Below are 27,819 nucleotides of genomic sequence, written 5' to 3' on the forward strand. Positions count from 1 at the left end.
GGATGAAATGTTATTTGCATAATGAAAATTGCAGAAGAAATCTTCTGACCTCACAGGAATTCATTTAGGTATAATTTCAAACACTCTTTACTAGAGTACTGTGTTTTACAGAATTACTGTCTGCATCCATTTAACACTTTAGCTGCCAAGCCAGACACATGCCGTTAACCCTCTATTTTTTTCACTTATTCGCTGTTCAGAAAAAATGGCAACAAATTGCATTGCTGAATTTAAAAGGAAAAATAATTTAATAATTATTAATAACATTCTGTTTTTAAGTCACAAGACATTTGTTGTTCTCTCAGGGAATTCTGAAAAGGATTCCCTTAACTCTAGATCCAAATGTATTAATCTATAAAAGAAGCATGATGTTAACTAGAGTACAAATCGATAACTTTAAAGAAATTCAAAAATGTATATACACTACCTTTTAAAAGTTTGGGGTCAGTAAGATTTTTTTTTAAGAAATGAATGTTTATTTAGCAAGGGTGGATTAAATTGACAGTAAAGATTTATAATGTTGCAAAAAATGTCAATTTCAAATGAATGTTCTCCTTTTGAACTTTCTATTCATTAAATAGTCCAAAAGAAATAAGTCATTCTAATCAAACATCTACTTGATAATACTCCCTGAGAAGAAACATTATCTTTGCCTGGAGTGCAACAACCCAGCCATTGAATTTACAAGGGACACAGAGCTGAAAACTAGGCCAGCAACAACAGTAAACTTCCAATTAAATTCTGTATGATGTCTCACTAATAATCAAGTCATTTCATATTCATTAACCAGTGGCCAGGACTGTAATCTTATGAAGGCCCACCAAACAGCACTTTGGAGAATCCATTAAGCATTCCAACAATATGATGTCTGTGTCCAGACGTACATCCAGGAGGCTGCCAGAATCCACAGTTCATAAACGATTGAATAAAAGTGCTGTTATTAGGGTTCTGTGCTTCTCGCATAAGCAGCTGCCAGAATAATCACTTATTTACCCAATATCAGTATCAAATGCAGAAATGACCCCAGCCCTGCTTCTGTTTGAGGGCTTCAGGCAGAAAATTTTGTCATCAGGGCAAATTGCCAGAAACTCATAAAGCAAAGGTTTATGTGCAGCTCTTGGGTTACGGTGGAATAGTGCACGATTCTGGAACGTTAAAAAATGGACTTCTTTTAATTGATTGTGTTTTAAATGACCTTGTGGATCACTATTCTATTTTTTTTGTTTTTATTCTAAGTTGATTTTAACTTATGAAGAAAATCTGAATTTCTCCACTGAAATGCTTGGGTGTTGCTGTGGTTGATAGGATAATTGGAGGGTATTTTTTGTTCGTTTTTTTGTTTTTGCATTTCCATGTGGTTGCTATGGTGTTCCGGGTGGTTGCTAGGCTATTCTGAGTGCTTACTGGCCCGGGTCAAACGAGCCTTTATGATATTTTGGTCTCCAGGTATGATATTAAATGCAAATCTGAGATTTTGCCCATTTTATCATCTGCAGGTATAGGTTTCTTCAAGCGTACTAGTGGTGTGCAAAAGTCTTGGGCACTTTAGTATTTTTACCCCCCTAAAAAATGGTTTAAGCGGTACCCATATATTGTGCATATTGTGCTTTTGAATCTCTTTTTCTTGGCATGTTTGCAGTCAACTACAACCCAGCTGCAGAGCTGCTCCACGTAATGGATCTCCCAGGTCAAATGAGGTCTTTTTGTGTGAGCTGGAGCAGTGTGAGGCTAGCTCATTGTTCTGGAGGTCTCATGCTCAGCCCAGCTGTTGTGGTCCAGCCTCATACTTGTGGTTTGTTAGCATGAATCACTCCAAAACTCACATTTATATTAAAAGGCCGGACCAGCAACTCCTTCGTAGATTCAGTGGTTCCTTTTCCGCTCTTATCTTGTTCCTTTCCGAGGGGCGTCAGAACACATGACTTCCTGTAAATGATGAGGTGAGGGGTGTTTGTTGGAAATGTGTGTTTTGGAGTACTCGGCGGAGACCCTCCCTGTTGTTGCACAAGTCATGTGCCTCCCTTCACACAGAGGTGGAGTTGCTATGAAAATGCTTTTTTTGATGGTGGCATTGTTTTGTTTGGGCGAGTCATTAATGCGCTTGTGGCTTGCAGTTGGAGGACAGCTGCTTGTCTTTAAGTCATACAGTGTGTTTCTCTTCTGTGTTTGGCTCCAGGTGCTCGCTGCTTACAGAGCCACACAGGTGTGTCTCACAAGGGGTCTGTTTTGGTGTCTGTCCTTCTTTATGGTTTGATCTCTCATGGCAACCATCCAACATTTACAGTAAAGCAAATATGGGATGTCCCGAGCTGATCTCAGGGATCGGTATCGGGCCGATTAAGTATTTTTTTACTGATCAGTATCCGCTATCCTACTAAGCCCGATCCTTTATTTTACACCAGCTGTCATGCGGGTGTTGTGCAGTAGGTGGCGGTAAGCACCTTTTAAGTGGGTTTGTCAACCGCCATTAAAAGGAAAAGAAGAAGCTTGAATGTGTGTGAGAGACGCGAGATCCAATGAGGTCTGTTCTAGCGCATAACACACGTTCAAGATTCCGTGTTTAGCATATTTGATGCACACTTTTGTAACGAAACACTTAACTTAATTTATTTACTGTTTATTTTAATCTGTCGTCAGACTACCTGAGATGTCGTTGCCATAACACGTTGCTGTGGGTTGAGTCTTGCTTCGAACTTGACTGACAGATTGGCATTCTGACACCATTAGCTTAATGCTTTCTAACCTTAAATCCACTTATTTTCTTATTGTTGCAACTATTCTGCTTGCATATAAAATCAAGAAGTTTAAGATGTCCTTTTTTTCTTTCTTTCTTTTTTACATTTGAGCGCCTGAGAAACTTTCTGCTCATTCCTGTATATACATTGGATTGAATTTATTAAAGGCACACTATGCAGTTTCCGTTTTTCTCAAACAGCGACCCCTAGAGTCGCTGTGGAGTACTTGTATTTAACGTTACTGTCGTAAATACCACTCACGCAGACCCGTCTCTGCACTCTTCCGACCGTGCTTTCTTCGTTTTCTTCGTCGACTCTGCCATGATTCACGTCTGAAATGCGTGCTAGTGTCTTCCATAGAGGCTGCTTCATATGTTGTTGATGTGACGTCGTGCGTCGTGATGTATGTGACGTCGCCCTACTACGAGTTCGTTTACCATTGAAATTATTTCAAAGCTGTTATATTAAGGTACAAATCTTGCATAGTGTGCCTTTAACTTTAATGTACTTGAAGTGTGGACTTTTACAATACTTTTACAATAATTATGTACTTTTAATCTAAAAATTTAGATTTTTTGATATATATCAATACTGAAATACCTGAAACGCTTCCAATACTCATTTTCCGCAGATACACGATACCAGCTTTGCTTTTTCACTCGTCTCATCTCCCCGACAGCGAATTGACACACAAACTCGTCTCCACTCACTCACTTGTTTCATTTGCTCCGGATTAATATTGTTGCTGTTACAGGACTTGAATTTCGCCATTGCGCATAATTTTACTCATTACCGGAGATTTTGTGCTCACACCCAAAGCTGCCTCTCAGTTCTAAATTGAGTTCTTTTTAGCTGCTTATTGCACTTAAACAGTCAAATACACACTTAATATGCTGGTCTTGGCGAGTATTCACGTAAACACAGTCAGTTATGTTTTAAGTGAACATAAACAGAGAAAGAAAACACATAATGGATCCGTGCTTCAGGTCTTAAACTGATAGCAGCCTAATACAACTGCTGTCAAATTATGAGATAATATTAAATATATTTATATGGCAGTTGTCAAAATTGTGGCCAGTGAAAATGCTAAGTGGCTATTAACTTTGGAAAACCACTAGCCACAGTGGCTGGTGAGCAAAAAAGTTGATTTCAAGCCCTGACTACATGTATCGTCTACATGAGCCAATGATGCTTGGACCCCGATAATCGCTGCTTGTGGCTATATTTTAGTTTGTTTTTATTTATTCAGGTGACTGACGGAGTCCGTAACGCCTCTGAACGATTCATTAATTGTGTCTGATTCAGATCACCAGCAGTTTCATGAATCTTGTACATCAGGATTTTGTGAAACTTTTTTACTGACTAATTTGTTTTAAGGCCTTGTCCCAAATGGAACCCTAAGCCCTTGCGATCTTCCTCCAAGTTCACATTTTCCTGACGTAGGCTAATGTCACTTTGACTGTCGGGTTAAAGTCTGCTGCAGAGCTCACTTCAGTGCGGGCTTGGAAAAAGGTGTGCATCGAGGGCTCATATCAACCACAAAGGGAGTGCTTGCGAGCACCTTTCTGAAAACTGAAATGAAAAACGGGACATCATATGGTCTTGTTGACAAGTTGAAGTGTGCCATTTGGGACATGGCCTAACATCAGAATATTGTGAATCTTTTTGGATAATTCAGTAAAAAGAACTGGTTCATAAGAGTCATTTGTTCACCACTGGGGATATTTAGGGTTTTAATTGACTCATTAAAAAGAACCGGTTGATTAGTCATTTGTTTGTGAATCAGGATTTTTGTGATTGACTCATTGAACAGAGCTGGTTCATTAGAATCATTTGTTTATTTATTTGCAGTAGAATGACATGTTTGTTGATATTATGTAAATTACACTATAGATTAGGGTAGTTAACAAATAGCGTGTACAAAAAATGAAAAAAAGCTCAGATCATGGCACTACAATCGCAGATAAACCTTTTCTAATAAATTCCATCTGAAAGTTGTGATCACAGCAGTTGCTATACTGTCTTAATTAAAACAATCAGCTACTAGCATTTAAACTAATGCTGTAAATGAGGACAGAAGCAGCTGTGCCGGGCATCAGTCCAGCTTTAAACCATAGTGCCAAAGTTTTTTCATTAGCAGTAAATGGACTGACACTAAGCGCTCCTGGTCCAATTTGAAGAGTTTGATGTATGAGTTATATCAGCCACTGTCTCTTCCTGCAAATGAGAATGACCTGAAGTCCAATTAAAACTCAAGATGTGCAAATACAATCTTAATAAGCCAGTGTCATTTTAAATCAACCATAACGAACCGAGGAGGGTCGGAATTTGACTCGCTGCTGCATTTCTGAAGTGATAAAACAGGGGAAACCTACTGATTAAACAGCAGAAAGCTTTGTAATCTCATGTTTGCAAGAGGAACCATAACACACACTGCAGAGGAATTTGGGTTTAGCTGACCTTTAATTAACATTATAAACACTGAAGTTCTGTACTATGTCATCCGAAAGGGGCTTTTTAATGGGGTATCTTGCTTATTTTGCCATTCTGGCTGTACTCTCTATTGTTAAGGACCATCAACCTCTGCTACAGCCCAATTAATGCCGGACCATGAATACTTAGCCGTGATTTTATACAGTTTTCGAGTCCAATGTGGATTGGGTTCAACACCACCTGCTGATTTATTACAACGCTTTTGAAAGTGGCATGCTACCAAAATAAGTCTTTTGTACTACTTTAATACCAGCCAAGTATTCCTGTATTATGTTGGTTCATACAATAATTCTGGTGAAAAAGCCCCATGGTGCCCCTGCCTGTGCTGTTGTATGTCAGTGGATGGTGTTTTTGAAGGCATCACACATCTTCCTTTCTTCATGGGGGGTTTGGTTTGCTCCATGTCTGTTGCCTTTCCATATCCCTTCCTGTGACAAGTCGCATGTAGGAGGTCTTCACCCCCTGATGACAAACCTTTTGTGCTCAAGTGGGACGCTTTGTGGTATCATTTTGTCATTTTCCTTTACTCACATGGAAAAAGCTCCAGCATTGTGGAAGAAATCGACACATGGAGGGGATAACAGGAAGAAGTATCCATATTTACCTTCTTTCTCAGGGGTACGTTGTCCTTTCTTCTGCAGAGGTTTTGAAGTAAATCTGTGCCACAGGGACATGACCATGATTCAGGGACTGGTCAATAAAGTGCCATTGTCCTGTTGACCCATTTGATTGTGATTTATTAGTTATTGGCCAAAATATTAGACATACTATAATAGTATATAATTAATGTTAAAATGACTGATATGGTGATGGCTAAATTCACTTGTAGCATTTAAAATGATTGATTTAGAGTTTGTTTCATTTCTTATTTATTTATACAAAATAATATAGAATTTTAAGAATCTGTGCGTCAAACATCTATTTTATACAGGCAAGCACCACTTGCTTTTTCTTTTTCAGGAAAATGTCAAAATTAAATTGTATATGTTTCAGTTTCAGCACTTACATATTCCATAGCACTTTTAAGGTACAATTAAATTCGAAATTTCATGATGAAATGATGATGAAATGTCATGGGCAAAAAAAGGTCCATTGTCAATAATGTAGTGATGCATGAAGCAAAGTTCACAAAGAAGTCACTATCAATCCAAGCAGCTTTATGTTGGTCAACAAATTGCATAATTAACACAAGTGAAATCTGAATATTTTCACCCGCTTTCATCCTCATGCCAAATGCACAGATTCATGCACTGGACTTTGCATATGAAAATTCTCAGAGCAAAGGTAAATGTTACTGCACCTTTAGACAGAGGCTTGCAATTTACTTTCCAGTAGTTTTATTTAGGCATCTGACTAGAGAGACCCATCTGTGGGTTAAGGTCCTTGCACATAGAGTCCGAAATTCTCGTTCGAAATTTTCACACGTTAAAAAATAAATATGACCTCACGTTGTGTCAATCATGTTTACACACTGCCTCCGAAACTTTCGTCCGTCATAAAATATTTTTTATAAATTTTTCTGCGTTTTTCGCATCTGTAGCAAGCATTTTGAGAGGTGTTTTGACAATTCAGACCCACCGTACAAGTGAATGCCAAAATCCAGGACTGTTCAGGATCAATTGGTTCACGGAAATTGGTGGTCTTCTTTTTAATATGTGGCTCCAGTATCGCTAGCAAAGCATCAAACTGAGCCACTGACATCCTGAAGTGAACTTTGAATCCTGCAGCTCCTTGATAAGGAGGTGGAATTCTCCTTCCTCTCTATGCAATCTCAGGATTGTTGGATGGACCCAATATTTCTTCTTTCTTTTTCTATTTTTAAGAAGAGAGAGGACAACAAAATCAACCTCACTGCTTGAAGACTCCATTTTTTCGCAACGGGTTCATTAATACGCATCGGACTCAGTGTGCAGGGTTTCTGTGTGTGACAAATTTTTAGGAAGAGGAATACAAAAAACGCATTCAAAAATTTCGGACTCCGTGTGCGGGATCTTTAGTCAGACTGTTTTATCATGCAGCTGGAGAATCTATAACACCTGTTAGCATGGTTAAACTCTTTTTCTTTAATCCTCACAGGAATTTCAGTCCTCTACACTGAAAAGTGATGTTTATATATGTCTATGTAAAGGGTCTGGGCCTCCTGTTAGCAGTTAAAATGGCAAGAGATAGATTGAAGTCATCAGAGGCCCAGCATGTGCTGCTAGCTCTTACGTTATGTTAGTAACACGGATGATCAATCAATGATGAGAGAGAAATATTCTGGCGTATTGCCTGGCTGTTAAAAAGCCTGTCCAGGTGACTGATCAGTAGTCAAGACCCAGTCTATCCATTGCTTGTGTGTTTACCCAAAGTCACTGTACTGCAAGCCAGTTCACTTGGCGGCCATCTTGAAAACAGCTCCAGACACTTACTTCACTAAGCCCAAAGTATACTTAGTATAAGTTTTGAAATGAATGTTAAAGGTGCAGTAGGACATCTGGGAAAATGCTAACTTTAGCCTGATTGCACTAAAAGCGTAAGTCCCACCCTCCCTGCAAATCGACCTCCAAACAGGGGGGTAATTGAGCGCTCGATTTCCGTACCACCCCCGGGCGCCGCCATTGGCTAGCGGACCCCCACCTGCTGTTAGCATCCCATTGACTCCCATTCATTTTGGCATCACTTTGACAGCGAATAACTTTACATCTGAGGCGTTTAAAGACTCCATTTGTCCATTATTTATTTCTAAAGAAACACGACAATGTATAAAAGGCTCCATTACCTTGTAGCTTACGTTATGGCCCCGTAGAAGCAATTTTTGTAAAAATAGGCTAACGATTGCGTCATAACCACGCGACTCTCTGTCGCACAGTAGGAAATTACCGTATGGACAGGAGGAGAAGCTCGCGGGCAATCGGGGGGACGTGGAGGCAAAATGACAAAGTAATTAATCAGAATACCTACTAAAAGTTTCTCCTGCTCCTAGCTCATGGACACCTCCTACTCACACTCTCCGTCTCTGCAAGTTTCGGAAGGGAACGATTCAGATTTCTCTTGGCACAGCTACTAGAAGACAGACGGGCTACTCACGTCACATATACAGTACGTCGTCAAGCTCAGTTTGAGTCTGCGCAGTACGCTCGACCCCCAGGAAGTGAAAGCTTCTAATTGACTTCACTTGTCTCCGTTGAATCCAATGGGGTCGCTGTGTCCAGTTTATATACTGACTATGCCTCCAAAGCATAGCTCAGAAGACCGGAGACAACGTTACTGCAATACATCATGCGTCATTCACCGGTGAGAGAACTTTATAGTACAGTTAGTAACAGTACTACAACTACAATACGAAACGAAAACAAATTCTTAAAAATCGAATTAGATGCAGCAAGTTTTGGGTAAAAGCATAATTAGAATGGAAACGCCACTTTTAAGATTGACCGTATTTTCGTTTTCGGTCAAAATGCCTTTAGAATGGGAGTGCTAGGGGCACTACAATGATAGCATCAAAATTGCTATTTTTAACACACTAAGAAGGCTCGACACAACATGAAACTTTGCTTGAAGCATCACCAGGGGCTCTACACATGAACTTGAGCATTGACTACATTGTTTGTGTACAGAGTTTACTAAAAAGAAAGGTTTTGTACGACTCACTTTATCAGTTAGTGTTTCCGCTGGCTGGAATTTTGTCAGTCAAAAGTAGTCCATCTCCGAATGCAACGTAATGAACTGAGCTTTCCATCTTTACTCTCCTCATGTTACATTGCATTCGGAGATCGACTGCTTTTGAATGACAAAATTCCAGCCACCGGAAACACTTAACTGATAAAGTGAGTCGTACAAAACCTTTCTTTGTAGTAAACTTTGTGTATATACATTAATTATTGTATATTGTAACAGTAACATTAATAATATAATAAAATACAATATGAATATCCCACATTTTTGCCACAATACCATGGTGCAGTTGGTGTTACTACAGTAAATCCATGGTAAATAATGGTCATTTGTAGATTGAAAAGCCTTCAGTCTGCATCATGTTTCTCCTGTTAGTCAGCGCTGCTTCATCTGGCTGTAAACTAGTTTAAATGACAGAGTAGGGCTGTGCGATATTGCAAAATAAATGATCACGATATAATGTTTCATATCGTTTGGTATCAATAATTATTGAAAGTTGAAAAGTTGGAATTTAAACCACTGTTTTTTGTTTATCCACATTATTAAGGCAAACAACACATTAGTTTTAGCAGTCAAAAACAAAATAAAATGTAAACAAAAACATCTTCTTTATGTCTAATATTAAGATAAAGTGTTAACGAAACTCTTGAACTTAAATGAAATGTTACAAAATGCGTGCGGTGTAAATGTAGAACAATCAAGGCAAACTTTCTAGGCAAAAGGTCTACTTACGAATCACGGTCAAATGGAACGCACCTTCATTCAACATGATGTGGAGAGCGCAGTTCATGGTTGCATAGCAACGACAGACGCCACGGGAACGCAAACGCTTTGGAAACACGCGTTTTTAGACACGATATGTGTACGGCGATGCGCACGCATTTTAATGAAAATATCAAGCGCTATATCGAACATTTTTCGTTCATATATCGTTACCGACAATGGTGTACCGTCGATAAATACCGAGACCGTTTTATTGCCCAGCTCTATCATAGAGACATATGTGTTCTTTGCTGAATTCAAGCGCTTGCTCACAGCGCTGTTTAGTGGTCACGTGATCGAGATCAATCAGCGAATAAACGCATCTGCTCAAGAAAGCTCGCTCTGCGCTGTTGTTTGAGCCGAGCGGATAAATGGTCCATGTTGCGCGGTTCAAATAAGTAGCGCCATTTTGTTCTGCTTTTGGCGCGTACACATTTATTGAACTGTTGTTATCGGTTTATCAAGGAAAATCATATCGCAATAATTATCGTTATTGTTTTATCGCCCAGCCCTACATGCAATCCCTAAATGCTTTATTCATCAAAACCATACCGAATGACAATTTTCACAACTTCTAAAACTCCAGAGAAGATCGCCAGTACATCCTGGCCAATGCTGAAATGCAATCCTACATCTGGGTTAAGGAACTCCGCTCGAGATTTGGGCGTGAGCCTCCTCCCGGGGGAGTTGAGGTGGTTTTAGGCTTGAATAACTACAGGAAGGGAGTCTTGTCTTGTTTTTGAAAGGATACATGAGCTTTTGTTAAAAAAATAGTGTGTTTGTGATGATCCATGTGCGAATGAAACTTGAGGGAGTAGTATTGCATGTTGATCAGGATCGCTAGTCACAAATCATGTCATTTTTTTGACTGTTCCAAATTAGAAAGAGTTTTTACATACTAGCATCTATCAATTTGTAATGTGTAAATGCTTTCTTCCATAAAAATGTGACAGAACGTTGATTGGTTTTGATGGCCTCACACGAATGTGTTGCTCTTTCCTTTGAATTGAACTACAATGCAGCACTTTGGAATGGAAATCTAAATGATGGCTCTCCCATCTGATGTTTTCTTTGAAATCTAGGATCAATTAAGATGTCTTGCTGAGAAGTGTGTTCTGGAATCACAAATCCAGGCTATTAAAAACTTTGAAATGTCAACTAAATGCTGAGCTAGTTTTGGGTTGCTGTATCTTGATATATGTCGTGTTCTTTGGAAAGTAATACTTTAATGACTCATTAAGTCATAAAGGGATAGTTGACCCAAAAATAAAAAAAAATTGTCATCATTTACTCAACCTCATGCCGTGCCAAACCCGAAGAAGATATGTCTCAGTGTTTTGGTCCCCACTGTCACTCATTGTATGGACATTGTTTGTATTTTTCCTAATACAATTTTATTGCTATTTTTTTGTTTTTAACAGGTTTTCTGTGCTTCTTTGCTGGAATGCACAATTTGTACAAAAATGTTTCATCAGTATGACTCATGGAATCATTACTATGATCATATTATGATCATATCATTATTATTATTATTATTGTTGTTAATAATAATATTACTAATATACAACTGTAAAATTACAATACTACAATTTCTTAATTTCTTATTTTTTTGGTGTTCCACAAAAGGAAGAAAGTCATTTAGGTTTGGAACAGCATGAGGGTGAGTAAATAATGACATTTTTTGGGTGAACCATCCCTTTTAAATGTCACAACAGTGTCTTTCTGATTGTGGCTCAATAGGTTTCAGTCATCGCTCGCTGACTCGTTTCGCAGATTAGCTGTTCCTGAAACCACATCTTCAAAGTCTTTTTCACAGTCATTTGTTGTGAGTTATCATTTTATTGAGTCATTCCCCATCTCTTTTCATCATTCCTTCTTGCTCTGTTCTCTCATCCTGTCTTCAGGCGGCCACATTCACACGCATAAATAAAAGACAACACTAATGATTGCCTTCCAGTGGGTTTCTCTCCCTGTCCTCTCACTAGGTGTTCCCGCTTTGGCTTGTGTTCCTTTCTAATGCAGACCAGACAGGCCTGGCTGGTGTGTGTGCTGATAGATTATTGGGTCTAATGTGGCTCAGAGTGTGTCAGCAACGACTTTCCCACGTTGCACAAAGGGGCCTCCTACGAGCCGGGGCCGCAGCCACTCTCCCTGCACCTGTAACCAGAAAATCGACCGCCCCAACATCCTGGCTGGGTCCCATGTTGCACTTGGCATTTCCTCCAAGCGTCTGGGACCACGCTTGACATGCAAGGGCAGGCTCCGCCTCCCTCGGAGGGGCTGTGGTCAGCCGAGCGCAGAACCCCTTGGAATTCTGGGAGAGAAATGCTGAATCACTGTTGGAGCAGACAGGGGACATGCAGGATGCTGGCGCAGAGATGTGGCTCCGAACGCACATGTGCTGGAATGATTGTACATCCATAAAAAAAAACATAGACAAAACCTCCCACTCAGTTTGAGGAATCAAGGAAGGAATTACCATAAAATACCGGTAGACACAAACGCATGCTAAATTATCATAATTTATTCATTTAATTTGATTCCATATTAGATTTTAAAAAAAAACTTGAATGAAAAAATTGACTTGGCAACTAATTGAAATAAAATAAGTTTAAGTTAAAGTACGAAAACTGAAATAAAAATACATTTAAGCTAAACAGAAATAATTAAAAAACAAAAACAAATTCACAAAAATGTAAACTAAAATTAATAATACTAAATATAACTAAAGTAATACCAATGCTAAAAATAATATTTGTAAAATCAACCTCTTGGTTATCAAATGCTTTTTATTACCATTCAAGTTATAAAAAGCCTGGTAGACACATTTATGATGCAGAACTGAAACAACAGCAACACAAGCACATGCTAAATTATCATTTAACCTATTTTAGCTGGTTAACTGTGTGTGTTCTGGTAGTGGGACACTTTATGTACTTTTTTAGTCTTTATAGTCTTTTTCCCCCATCACATATGTTTGTTATCATCATAAATTATAAAAAATATTTTTTTGTGATATCAACTCTAAATTTAGACAAATGGCTTTGATTTTCTAGCAATTTTAGAATCGGAATTTTGTAAAATACATATTTAGTGTAAAATAAAAATGTTTATTACTGTACTTTTGCATTACAGTAAACTTAAACTTCTATAATTTTGACTTTTTTTCTGCAATTCCTGAATTGCAACCATTTAAGTCAGATCTATGCTCAAAAAAGGGGGTGACAGTTAACAGGTTAAAATATAATTTAAGTTTAAAATTATAGTTAATTTCTTTTTCATATAAAATTATTATTTATTATAATAAATTATACAATTATTATTTAATTATTTTATGTTCAACATATGCTTTTATTTACTGGATTTTTACATAACATATTTAAAATATAAGGTTTGTGCTGAGCTTATTGTTTCCAGAATTAAATACAGATATATTTAATGTCTTAGAGACCCACATTCATGATTTATGGGGTTGTACTAGTTACTCAGCCATTGTGGAATTATTATGGTATAATTTTATTGGGCAGGGAAATAGTTCTGCGTTTCATTATCATGCATGTAACACTATCTTTTCTTCTTTCCTGGTGGCTTTGGCATGCCCTTTGATTTCAACATCTCCCAGATGGCTTCAATTGGTATCAAATCTAATATCACAAGACCTGCAATGAAATTGAAGTTCTCTATTAGCTGAAACTAAATAACCTGAACATTTACGGAAAAGTATATGTAGATCAAATGACCCTTAGTTTAGTATGATTCAGAACACTTCACATGTCTGTTTCAGTTTTAGACTTTTTTTCCACTCTTTTCAAGTTTAAACAAGTTAAAACCTTTAACCAGTGGCCAATGATGCTGTTTTCTGCCTGCATGGTTTCACCACGAATCAACTGTATTTCACATTATAAACCTTTATGTTAAAGTCAGCTGTTCAAAACCCATTTTACATTATTATTCAGAAGTACAGTACTGTTCAAACGTTTGTGGTCAGTAAGTGGTCAGTCTGAAGGATTATTTATATATATATATATTCAGAAAAGATGAATTAAATTGATCAAAAGTGACATTCAGTCTTTTGTAACATTTTAAATGCCCTTACTATTTCAAATAAATTCTATTCATCAAAGAATCCTGAAAAAATGTATCCCAATATAAAATTATTAAGCAGCACAAAAGTTTTCAACATTGATAAAACAAAATCCAAATCAGTATATTAGAATGATTTCTGAAGGATCATGTGACATTGAAGACTGGAGTTAATGATGCTGAAAATTAAGTTTTGCAATCACAGGAATAAGTTACATTTTAAAATATATTAAAATAGGAAACAGTGGTTTTAAGTTGTAATATTACACTCACATTTACTTTGTTAGATACACCTTGCTAGTACCGGGTTGAACCTTTTGCCTTCAGGGCTGCCTTAATTCTTTGTAGCATAGATTAAACTGTGCTGGAAACATTCCTGAGATTTTGGTCTATATTGACACGATTGCATCAAGCAGTTGCTACATATTTGTCGGCTACACATCCATGATGCAAATCTCCAGTTCCACCACATCCCAAAGGTGCTCAATTGGATTGAGATCTTGTGACTGTGGAGGCCATTTGAGTATAGTGAACTCATTGTTATGTTCAAGAAACCAGTTTGAGATGATTTGAGCTTGACATGGCACGTTATCCTGCTGGAAGTAGCCATCATTCAGAAGATGGGTAAACTGAGGTCATAAAGGGATGGACATTGTCGGCAACAAAACTCAGGCTGTGGCATTTAAATTATGTTCAATTTGAATTAAGGAACCCAAAGTCTGCCAAGAAAATATGCCCCATACCATTACACCACCAGCACCAGCCTGATCCATTGATACAAGGCAGGATGGATCCATACTTTCATGTTGTTTACTATCAATTTTGACCCTACCATTTTCGGTCACAGCAGAAATCGAGACTCATCAAACCAGGCAACATTTTTCCAATCTTCTATTGTCCAATTTTGTTGGACAGTAGAAAAGCAAAAGGGGTTGAGAACAGTTGACTTTAGCAAGATGTACCGTTTACTTCCATGATCTGATGTATTTCATCACATGTTGACCTTGTTCATGACTGTTGTTGATGCATTTTTAATTCCCCAAATGCTGATAAGAGCTAAAACCGTGAGAGCGTGATGATTTTGGAAAGCAGCAGCTACTTTTTAGCACAATTTGGTCCCCAGACGCTACAGAGGAGTGTGAATGGGTTCTCCCCATCGAGGGAAGGGGGAGAGCTGACGCTAGGTCAGTCGGTACCGTTCCTCATAAAGGCCTTAAAGTGCAAACAGACCCTTAAATCTGCCCACTGAACAGCGGCCTGACAGCCCTGCATGGGTGAGCCAAAGTTAAGATAAAGAAAGCTGGATATATGTGAAGCTGCTTTTGTTCCGTGCTCCTTCGCTTGGAGCCAATGGGAGTCATTATTTCACCAACTCATTGTTATGTCATTGACCCCATGGAAGAAGGGCCCTTTAATTTGACCATTTATTACTCTACCAATATTGTTCAGGTTCCACCTCAGAAATAAATCTGCCTTTTCTCTAGTTGTTTTAAAGCTTTGTACACCACTCCCATCAGCCATTGTGTCTTTAGACACTTACTTCATTGGAGCTCCGTGACAGCGGAATGAAGCGGGTACATAATAATGTACGATATGACTGCATCCATAGCAAGAATGGGTCACGATGCTCAACTAGACCTCAGTTATACACAGTACACATTCAGAAGGATGTCCTCGACTGTTGCCTCATGCTGTTTTTCTTGTGTGTGTTTTTTAAATACTCAATGTATCGGCCGATTTTGTTTATTTAATTGTGAATGCTTCCCCTATTTTTACATTTATATTACCTTTGCCGTCATCTGCGCTCACCTAAAGTAAACTAATAATTTAATAACATGGCAAAATGTAATCTTTAGCAAATCACTAAATAAATGTCAATTTTTCATACTGAATATCCACTTTTACATATTGCATGATTAATCGTTAAAGTCCACCTGTGGTGAAAATCAAGCTTTTAGTGTTGTTTATGTCTATCTGGTGTTTTTAATATGCTTAAAGACAAACCATGTGCAAATTCATAAGTCAACACCATTGCTGTGTATTTTCTCCTTAAAACTGCAGTGAACCAAAGACAGTCTCAAAATTGCGGTTTGAAATCGCTGGTGTTTCTGACATCACAAACTACCTTGTAACCAATCACGTCAACGTGTGATCGTCAACGAGTGGATCTCTGAGTTGGTGTGAGTGGAGGCGGGGCTAATTTGCATATTCATAGAACCGCGTATACTAAATGAGGCAAGGGTGTAGAGTTACATTCAAGCTATTTTAGGGCATGAAGAAATTTTTTTTCAAGGAAAAAACTTTTAAATATGCAATTTTGGTGATCAAAGATGAGTTTCAAGGGATAAAATTATTGACTACAGGGAGACTTTAAGAGATCGATATCTCAATTCAAACATCCACATGATCTTATTCCTAAATGACAACGATTTGTCTGTCTATTAAGCCTTTGACAAGTACGATTACAGTGGAATATTCATATGTGCGTTGGCACTGTCGCTGATTCAGAGAGAGCAGTTTTTTTGTATATGTATGAAACCGCTTCAAAAATAGTATTTTCAACCCCACAGTATCATTATGTCTGTGTTACAATAGTTCAAATGATCACAGAAGTACTGGGACAAATGCCTATAGTTCGGATGTGGATTGTATCAGCCTGTGTTCGGATGTCAAATTAAGATTGCATTACATCGTTATACCAGTAGGTGGCGACAAGTTAAACAATGTATTTGTCGTTGAATCAATAATTCAAGAGATTCGTTCAATAACGCTGATTCATTGAATCACATTTTGATGAAACAAGATAAGTCTTTAAGAGTGAGTCATTGAATCATTCAAACTGTCACTTTTCTTTTTGCTCAAAATTTACAACATTTATATAATGAGCGAGTACATCATGAATCCATCTTCCAAACCATGATTTTGTCTTATCCTGAATCATTACGCCTATAATAAGTGTTTATATTCAGACTAGTTTAGACTGAGTGGGACAACGAGTAGCCCAGTTCCTGTGTGACTCGTCATTTACATAAACAGAGAGAAGTAGATCCGGCTACAATGTTCTTCCACATGCAGTTTTGTTTATTAACTGCTAGAGCACCAAAAGTTACATAGTGTACCTTTAAAATAATTCAACTACATATTTTTTAAATAGTCTGCAGCAATTAACATTTTGTCAGAACAGTAAATTAGACTACATGTTATTTTGTTTAGTTGTCTTTTCAGAACCGCGGGAGAATCGTGATTTCTATTTTAAGCAAAACTAATCATGATTCTCAATTTATCCAGGATCGAATTTATCTAGTCCGTTATCTAATTTAACTAATTGTTTTTGGTATGTTTATCCATATACAGTGCGAGAATTGGGAATCTGTTTATGAATAACATAAACAAAAAATTCTCTTTCTATTACAAATTTCCCAATTTGTAACAGATTTTTATTTTATTTAAATTTAAATTCAAATGAGAATAATTTTTACAAGTGTTATAATGTTGTCATGCCTTTAATTTGTTTAGACAAAATCGTATGGAATTTTAATGATAGATTTTACATATGCCATTATTTATGGATCAGTTGCCATGACAGGGAATTCAATTATCTGCTGATCTCATCAGCTGGAATTTTAATAGTGCTGCACCCTTGATATTTACCTTGATAGCCAGGAAATGAAATCCTTATATTTATTTAGCTTCTTCCTTTCCGTCACAAGTTGTGTTTTTCCCGTCATTCCTCCCAATTAGCGACTGGCATGTTTAATTCAATTCCTGGTTGCTTTCTATCATTTCCATTCTAGAGCTTGCACAGTAATAAAACTGCCAAGTTTCGATAAGATAATCCTCTTATAAATCAAAGGGCTTTTTTCCCCTTTTACCTGCCTTTTTCTCTTTCACTCAACCTTTCCTTCTCTGTCTCTTGGCCCTCTCCCAAACCTAGGTACCATTACCCAGTGCCTAAGGTATTTTATGTGCAGCTGACAGTGGGGAGCAACGAGTTTATCGGAGAGGGGCGGACTCGCCAAGCTGCCCGACACAATGCGGCCATGAAAGCCCTTCAGGCCCTGAAGAACGAACCCATTCCAGAAAGACCAACTCAGGTAACCTGTCCCACCAAACAGACCGCACACGACACAGCCTTGCAAACCTCACATAGCATCTTAAAGAAATCTTACATACACTACAGTTAAACCGTTTTTAAAGGTAATTGTTTTGTTTTTTAAAGAAAGTAATGCTTTAATTTAGAAATAATGCATTCAATTGATCAAAAGTGACAGTAAAAAAATAAAATAAAATTGTTAAAATAAATAAATGCAATTCTTTTGAACTTTCTATTTATCAGAATCCTGAAATAAAATGTATAACGTTTTCCACAAAAATTAAGCAGCACATCTGATTTCAACATTGATAGTAATAACACATATTTTATGAGATTTCTGAAGGTTCATGTGACTGAAGAAAATTTAAATCACTGATTTTAAATTGTCCTAACATTTCACAGTATTGTTTTTGCTATGGTTTTTTTTTCTTTCTATTAAATAAAGGCAGCCTTGGTGAGATAGTAAATGTTGAAAATTCATTTTTAAAAGTGTACAATTTGATGTATTTTAACTAATGGTCTCAGACATTTTATGTGGTTTCCAGTTTCCTGTGTTTCAGTCTGTGCACTTGAAAGCCTATCATGCTCTGAATAATCATAACCTCTTGTTAGGTAAAAGTCATATTCAGGCTGATGAAATTTAAGATGACACGACTGTCCTGTTTCCTCATCATCTGTCAATGTTCACAACATCTCCTCTGAACTTTAGTTTAGCTTCGGGCTATCCTTCAAAATACTAATTTCTCCCACCGGAAATCATATTACATTGTGCCCCAAATGCCTGGCATCGACCAAGGTTATTTAAACCGTAGTGGCGCCTCTCTTGTTTGGTCTTGTCCCCCTTCTGTCTCCATAATGAGGGCTTTGTCAGACACCTTTTCCGTGTATTGCTTTACAAATTGATACACACCATACCTCAGGGCAAAACTGTGTTCGTCTGCATGTCTCCTCACTCCTGTACCAGATCTCAAACCTCGAGGATGAGTATCATGCTCACACAAACAAACACACACACAATTCACACGTATTTGTGCGCACATCTTTACTATCTTTACTTTTTTAAATCAGTAAATGTGTGTACATGCTCCATTTAATCCAATAATCCAGATTTATTGACATTAGAACGAGAATAAGAGCAAATTTATGTGTATACATGTTGCCAATCTTTTTTGCTCATAAATAAGGACACTTACACAGTTATTGGTCAATGAGAATCAGTGTAATATATAGACTCATATATAGATCATACAGCTTCTCAATAAGTAATATTTTTTATATTTATACATCTGTGGTCCTGACTAATTATTTATTGTAAACTGATATTATGATTATTATTATTAATAATATAAAAATAATATTTTTTGTATTTATTTACTGACACACTGCAACTATGCAGTAATATTTTTTGTCCACGTTTTTGAAAACGATACCATTATACTAGTCTCCTTGTAAACTACAAAAATGCACATTTGTGAAAACATTGACGTCATGCGTAGAGTTGGGTATAGTTTGAATCGTTTGACTTTAACTGCTTATTGATTCCAATTCTTATCAATTCTTAATTTCGATTCCAATAAGATAAAAAACAAAAAAACTTGGATATCATTCACATTCACAGGCTAAAAAACACTTACACAAGCAACTTTTTCCAGTAGTTTAAAAATAGCATATAAAAAACAACTAATATAAATACATTTCAGGCATTATTAAAGACAAGTAAACACTCATCAACAAGAAAAGAACAAATAGACAAATTAGCAATCGCACAAATAAATACAACTGAAAAAATCTTAAATTGAAATAACCAGTGCTATAGGATTTTCAGGTATTTAGGTACAGAAACTGTAATCAAATGTAAAATAACGCTGCACTTTATATAAAATAAAATATACATTACAAATATAGTTAAAGTTATTGAGTCAAGATCAGTGAGTGAATTTTCTCTTGATTAATGTTATTATAGAGGCGGCAACAGGAATCTGGCTGCTGTCACTTCAACAGCTGCACGGACCCAATATACTGTTCTAATGCGTTTTCTTTGTCAACTTTTTACGTTTACGAGAATATTTTGACATATTTTTGCGTTTATTTGTGGAAGAAAACTCAGAATCGCACACTATACAGTATGAGAGGCGGCTTTCTATGCGTGCGCCGCACAGAAAACAGCGCTTGAGTCGTCTTGCACTTGATTGGTTTAAAATCACATTAAAAATATTTTTTTCTGTACATGCGTTATACATGCAAAAATGGTTTAAAGTCATAATAAAATGCACACAAAGGAATCAATAAAACAAATTGAAATTTTAGTTTATTATAACAAGTATCCAATTCCTGATCTTAAGTATCTGATTCCATAATTGGAATTGATTTTCGATTCCCAACCCTAGTCATGTGCATACGTATTACATGTTCAGTCTATAGACGTGTAGTGTTGCTTTACAAAGTGACATCGCCAACTGCTGGCCTGGCATGAAATACAGCGTTTTTAGTCATTCTTGCAGATTCGGATCGTTTTGACAACACTGTTGTCTGTACGTGAAAAACGTTTCCGTTTTAGTACATTGTTGCTGTGTACACGTACCCTTAAAGGGGTGGTTGAATATGATTTCACTTTTCTAACTTTAGTTAGTGTGTAATGTTGCTGTTTGAGTATAAACAACATCTGCAAAGTTACGAAGCTCAAAGTTCAAAGCAAAGGGAGATATTTGCTTTTAAAGAAATCGTTTTTTAAGGACTATAACAAACGGCTGGTCGGGACTACACGACATTCCTCCCGGGTTAGTGACATCACCAACCCTAGAATTTACATAAATCCCACCCCTGGGAATGCGATGTATAGACCTTATGCGTCAGAGAAACGAGGGCGCCGCCATCTTTAGAATATTGTCATTGAACTTCCGTTTTTGCGGTCGCTCTGTATATTCCTATGGCATTGCTGTCCAGGAGTAAAGCTTTTGAAGTGAATTTACTTAATGTAAAGTTAACAAAAGTTATCATGAGGATTGTAATGTTTAAAGCAGATGTCTTAACAAATGACAGTAGACCAGGAAGATTTTAAAATGAGCCGTTCATTCATAAATATGCAATATCACTGTGAAAATACAGACCGGCAGTCAAAAGACAACGAGCGTAGCGCTGAAAAGGGGCGGGGCTACATAAGGTCTATAGATTATCATGACAGAATATGCTAATCAATGACTAGAAGATAGCTACACATAAGCTACCTACATTCATCAACTAACCATTCAGAAATGTCCTGTTACATTCTACATGTTGTCACTTCTTCTTGAGTCTCTCCTTTATTGTCTGACTCCGGTTTGAACATAAACATTGACATTTTCAGTACATGTCTGTGTGAGGTAAAAGGACACAAGCTCTTGTAGCTCCGCCCCCTGTGCCGGGAGCAGCAGCTCATTTGCATTTAAAGGGACAGACACAAAAACGGTGCGTTTTTGCTCACCCTCAAAAAGTGACAATTTTAACATGCTATATAAAAATATCTGTGGGGTATTTTGAGCTAAAACTTCACATACACACTCTGGGGACATCAGAGACTTATTTTACATCTTGTGAAAAGGGCATCATACCACCCCTTTAAATAAAGAACACTTATCCTATTATTAGTCAATTTGAGTCAGTGTTATTTGTGGCTCAGCTGATTTTTATTGTCTAGTACACCATGTTTTCCTTCCTCCCAACACGCTCATGAACTCGCAAAGCCAATTGTTTACCATGTGCTAACAGGCAACTGAGCTCATGCCAGGGTTGTCGAGGGAATAAACAACACCACGGTATGCAGTCAGCACAGCTCTAAATAGTTAGTAAACAGACATTGGGAAGCTCCTCAGTTTCGTTCAAGTCTGAGTGAAGGTTTTCGTCCAGTGGTTATCATGGGAACAGTGACCGCACACTGTAAGCAGGAAATCTCTCAGATGAAGAGATGCTGACAGAAATGTGGATTTAAAGGGTTTTCAAAGAGAAGCGGATGATTAATCCATCAGAGATGTTGATTTTCAATTTGCCCTATTTAGCAGAAGAGCCTAAATGATGTTTGGAAGACATTTGTTTTATATCAAACACTAGTGGTTTGTTATTTTAGAAAAAAAGAAATGAGGCTCAGCTTTATTGGTTCAAATATTTTTGAAACATACGACATGTGTGCATCCAAAATAAACAAATCTGTGTGTTGAAAATATCAGAATAATTTGCGCACCTAAAGGGTTCGTTTTGGGGCTATTTTTTCTTGCTTTTTTTTTTTTTGCTAGTCTATGCCGTAAAATAGCTCCATCAACTGACTTTAATAAGGACATTTATAAGCTGTGATAGGTTCTCAAAAAGTAATCTTTTTTTTTTTATGTCTGCATCTGTGATCCTGATGTATTACAGTATATATTATAAACTGATATTAATTATAATACTAATGTAAAATATTTATTTATTTATTTATTTTACTTGTAGTGTTTGCTTGACAATATATGCAACTTTTTGTTGTAGGTTCTCAAAAAGTAATATTTTTAAATATTTCTACATCTATGGTCCTAATTTAATATCCATTATTAGCTGATAATAATAATAATAGAAAATTGTTGTTATTGTTTATTTATTACATACAAGCATACATTTTTATTTGTGTTAATCTGATGCTATGCATAAATTGTGACAAAGGTTTTTTTTTACTGGGTTCTTCCCACGATCCTGGAAAATGTCAAAGGCCAATAAAATCTTAAAGTTTGGTAGAATTTATGGAAATTGTTATACTCAACATTTTTCTACTTCTGGATGCTTTGCAGTTTGATGAAGAGCAGTATGCTCTCAAAAAAGATTTGTTGTGCAAATCTTTTACTACTTTTGTGTTTGATACATACAGAACATTCAAATCTTATGAAAAGTACCATGACTTTGTGTTTGTAAACTGATATTTTAGCAAATCTCTCTGCTTTTGGACCATCATAACACACAGCGCATTGATATAACACATCACATTTAGCTTGTGGCCTGTCAGATCAGTTGAAGGGCACACAAACGTTTCACAGTCTGTAATACAAACTCTCACACTCTCCAGACCACCTGATGTCTCTTCATCCCAGACATCATTAACAGGCGTTTGAAGGAAACGAACAATGACATCATGCCGTGTGATCGCTATAAGGACGACAGTGAGAACACAGTATTAAATGTCTACGAAAAAGCACAACTTGATCGAGCGCTCTTAGATCACACACTCCTGTTCATGTATTGCATGAGAACACACTGAAAAAAGAAATGTCAGTACTGTAATGGAGGTGACCAAGATAATATGCTGCAGGGATCATATTAAAAGTCACTCTTTGGAACTTTTGTGAGCGTACTATTGCAGCTCCTTTTATAGTTGATAAGATATAAATCGGAACTAAGGGGAACTGCTTTTGGATCAGTTTGAAAGCTTTTTCTTCTCACAAAACCAAGCCACTTTCTCCAGAATCTCAACTGTTTAACAAAACCTGAAGCATCTATTTTCAGCAGAGTTACATGAGAAACTGCAGCCATGCGTTGAAGCAGACTCACCATCAGGTCTGAGATCATAAAGCCTGTTCTTAAGATTCCTGGCAGGTCTTCATTCTGTTAGAGGGTGCAATGTAGGTTTGAGGCTGAATTGAGGTCAGTGACAGAAATCTGTGTACCGTAATAAAGGGATTGTTGAGAAAAGGTAATCAAATCAAGGCGATGTAATGCATTGAGATTTGTGAGTTCTCTCAAAATGTAATAATAATAATTGTTCAATGTTGTAATGCTGCTTTAAGCTGTTTTGTATTCACTAATGCAAAATGTGGTCACACTAGACTTAGAGCATGCTCTGTGGTGTCTTTTTAAAAAAAAACATAAATTCAACCTATAACAAATAATTAAAAATCCAGAATGCAAGAATGTACAATCTACTCCACTTTGCTTAAAGTTTGTATTCTTTTAATTCAGCCAAGATGTCACGCTGTGACATATCGATCTTCTATTGGTGACATATTCATGAATCTCCTGGTCAGAGTTCACCAAACTTAAACTTTGTAATGCAGCAAAATGTAAACCTTCCGATCTTCCGAAAAAAAAGTTTCCGATCTCCGGCATTCAAACGCATATGAATGGAAGTGAATAAATCAAAAAGTGTGTTGTTAGCTGCGCCTTTAGCTAAATTATTGTGAAGGCAGATTTCTACTACAGACTAGTACAGGTTTCTTGTTCAACAAATTATTTCATACAAATATGCATATACATTTTCATTTAAGTTTTACATACAAATATTATTTATGTACTTCCTTTTTAATCAAACATTAGGTAAAAAGATTTTCAAACAAACTTGTGATTAAATAAAGCCATCCAACAGAAAAACGGTAAACCTATTTATTTTTTTATTTGAAAAAATGTATTTGTGCTAGCAAATCCGCAACATTGTTGAATAAGAATAGTTCAGACACCTCTGTTACTACAATAGGGGGAATTGTGTTGGTCTAACATGTGCTTTTCTGTCAAATCAAAGTAATATACTATTATCCGTGACCCAGAAAGTCCTATCCAACTTTCTAACTCGGAAGTAAGCTGTTTTCTGTGTATGTGTGAGACTTATTTAGTCTCAGATGTATTAGTCTCTATAGGTACATTGCTAGAAGAATAATGGTGTGCTGTAAACTGTAAAACTATTTGCATTACAAATCAATGCGTTAATGATTACAATAAGTTATTATCAATAATAATAAATTACGCTAATAAATGTTTTAATACAATTTTACAATTATGATAACAAATACCAGGTAGCAATATCAAGCAGCATAATTAACTGTTTTTGTTCTGCTAAAATAACTGGAAGCAGATGATAAGGTAAGCCTGGCAAATTCAAGTTACAAATGGCTGCAACTGCTTTTATGTTAAAATGAATGTGGATGTACTGGATAAAATGTAACTGCATTCATGTAGTTGGTCTGTATTGTTTTTTACCCTTTCAGTGTTCAGAGGAGAAGAAAGAAACGGAGGAAAACAGCGATGCAAGTAAATCCGAGATCAGCCTGGTCTATGAGATCGCCCTGAAGAGGAACCTGCCTGTTAGTTTTGAGGTAAACTAAGCAAATTTAATTAACCATATAAAGAAATGTAACACTCATCAGGAAATTTCAACAATAGTTTTCATAGCAAGGTTATTCCTAGCTCTAATGACCCTATTCAGCCCATTAACTTTTTTCTTAGTCTTTGTACTCTAAAACAGTTGTATGCTTTTGACCTTTTTCTCAGCCAGACAGCTGAATATAACCTCAGTGTCATATGTTATTGCTAGTTCTTTGGAATCAAAGCCAATTAAGCTGAAAATAATTTCAAATGATAGTTAGCTTCCTACATGGGTAGCTGACCTCTAAGAAAGCATCCTTATTGCAATTTACCCTGATTTGAAACACTCTTCATATGCAGAAAGGTAGTGAAGACATCGTTAAAATAATCCATGTGACTACAGTCTTCAGGGCCCTTTATGCCCAGTGGCATGTTGGGCAGCAACAAAGGTTTGCCACTTCTGTCTGTTTTGGGCCAGCTTCTGGATGGTACCCCAGGTGTGGTTCAGGGCCTTCAGTTCTGCTTCCACTGTTTGACGCCAGGTGTTCTTGGGTCTTTCTCTCTTTCGTTTACCCTCTGGTGTCCAGAAGAGGGCAATCCAGGCGATTGTTCCCTCCGGATGACGTGTCCAATCCATCTCCTTCGCCTTTTCTGATGATGGTGTACATATTTTTTAGCTTGCACTGGGCAAATAGTTGTTGGTTAGAGATGGTTTTGGGCCAAAAGATTTGCAGAATTCTCCGGAAGTTCTTCGTGTTGGAAAGCTGATAATTTAGTAAGGTTGTTCTTTGTCATTCTCTAACTTTCCTAGCCGCAAAGTAGGTTGGAAAGGACGCAGCTCTGGTACAGTCTCAGTTTATTGTGGGTGCTATATTGTGTGGACCTCCACACATTGTTTAACATACTAAAGGTGTTTCTGGCTTTGCTGAGACTGTTCTTGATGTCACTGCCTGCTCCGTCGTGTCGAATGGTGCTGCCCAGGTAAATATATTTTTAAGTTGTGGTTCTACTTGGACTGGTGAGGGGTTGGGGGTGTTCATTGTCATCACCTCTGTTTTCTTCTTGCTGATCTTCAAGCCTACTTGCTGCGCATAGGTGGTAAGACGAGATGCTTTCTCCTGCATGTGCTGGTTGGGTATGTGAAAGCAGCACCAAGTCAAGATCTTCCAGTGTTGAGAAGAGAGTCCATCTGATGCCTGTTGGTTGGTCTTTGGTTTTCTATTGCATCACCCAGACAATGGTCATGTTGAAGAGCATTGCTGACATTACTTCGAAACTGTGATTGCTGCTTCCTAGTTTGCATGTGTAGTTAGTGTGGAAACACTTGATAAGAAGAATGATCTGTTGTGGAATCCCGTATCCATGGAGCATACGCCATAGACTGTCCCTGTGGATGCTGTCAAAAGCCTTCTCAAAGTTGATATAATGTCTCTGCCACTCTGTGCACTGTTCAATTATGTTGCGCAGAAAGCTCTCAGATTTCATCAAAAAATTATTTAATTTGTGTTCTGAAGATGAACGAAGGTCTTACGGGTTTGGAACGACATGAAGGTAATTAATGACAGAAATTTCATTTTTGGGTGAACTAACCCTTTAAGCACACAGGAGTCTCAATTCACAATGAATTCTTGTAGATTCTAGTTAACATGTTTCTAAGCTAACTGCTATACTCTTACAAGCATAAAATTACACTGTACACAAAAATATTGGCTAAAAGTATTTTAATAAATAGAAATTTGTTTCTTTACATTTTAATACAAAATTAAATATTTCTCTGGTTCCGTCCACCATTTTGGATAAAAATGTTCCCCAATGAAATCATTATTCTGGGATTGCTCATTGTATGATGTATGCAATGCTGCCTTAGACATCTAAAAGAAGATACCTTAAAACTTTTGGAGCAGGCTTTGTGTTGGGTGAATGCTTAAAATACTGTCTAGAAAGTCATCTCAATGGGTTTTGGACTCTTAACTGGAATTTTTTTTTCCCCTGCCCTTCCAATGTTCATTCCAATTTAATCAAATACATCCATCACAATATACTTGGATATCCGTTCAATCGATAAATTGAAAATTACTAGCTTCAAGTAAAGAGGATAAAGTGGGAAAGTGATTATATTGAACGGCTATTCTTGGTCAAGCTCTGTCAGCATCAGTTAAATCCAGTAATTGTAATTGCTTTAACACTTAAATGCATTTATTGTGGGAAGGAGGTCGATTTGGACAACATTCAAAATCACCATTTCATTAAAGAGCTGCATCAATGACATTTCAAATCAACACACACCTCTACGTTCAACACTGGAAGAAGTCTGAGGAGCTCTATAGCCTCAATACTACTGCATCCATGTTTATCTTAAATAATTTTCCATGGCTGTCTCCAACTTCATAATCTGCAATCATCTGCTTGGCTTTGGTCAACTAGAATCTTCCTGACGTACATTCTCCAAGAATCCCTTGTACTTGCATGCAATTTGTTTCGTCTGGGGACCCCAATCTAACTGCATTTGGACACAATGTAGCTTTTTCTTTTTCTTTCTTTCTTTAAAGTTTTGACTAAGTCATCTGTGAGAGCCTGGACTGGTTTCAACCTTGTTAGATCTTTTCAGGAATTTTCTCCCTTGCTATTTGTAGGAATGGAAATGTTCTTGGTCCTGATTCAATTAGCATACAAACACGGAATATTGCAGTGTTACTGTGTGAGAAAGAAATCATGAAGACAATCATTTGTTGTTCAAAGATGTGAGACCCCCCCCCCCCCCCCCCCCCAAAAAAAAAAAATGTGTTCATCGTTTTCTCACCCTAATGTTGTTCTAAAACTCTGACTTTCTTTCTGAGGAACGTCATAGAAGATATTTTTGTCTAAACAGTGAATTTCAGTGGGGACAAATGTTGTCTTCCTTCCTTCCTTCTGTCCAGTACAAAGAAA

At 37.1% G+C, this 27,819-nt stretch overlaps 1 protein-coding gene across 2 annotated transcripts in view; it reads left to right on the forward strand.

Annotated features, from left to right (window-relative positions):
- The window catches only part of stau2 (staufen double-stranded RNA binding protein 2), a 117,389-nt gene that overhangs the window by 19,209 nt on the left and 70,361 nt on the right, over positions 1-27,819 (forward strand). For both annotated transcript variants that reach the window (XM_084102596.1, XM_084102597.1), the window contains exons 6-7: positions 17,665-17,824; positions 24,795-24,902. In XM_084102596.1, coding sequence (XP_083958722.1) covers positions 17,665-17,824; positions 24,795-24,902 — 268 coding nt within the window. The remainder of the gene's footprint in view (positions 1-17,664; positions 17,825-24,794; positions 24,903-27,819) is intronic.

The sequence above is a fragment of the Abramis brama genome (assembly GCF_963993115.1).
Source record: "Abramis brama genome assembly, chromosome: 24".
NCBI lineage: Eukaryota > Metazoa > Chordata > Actinopteri > Cypriniformes > Leuciscidae > Abramis > Abramis brama.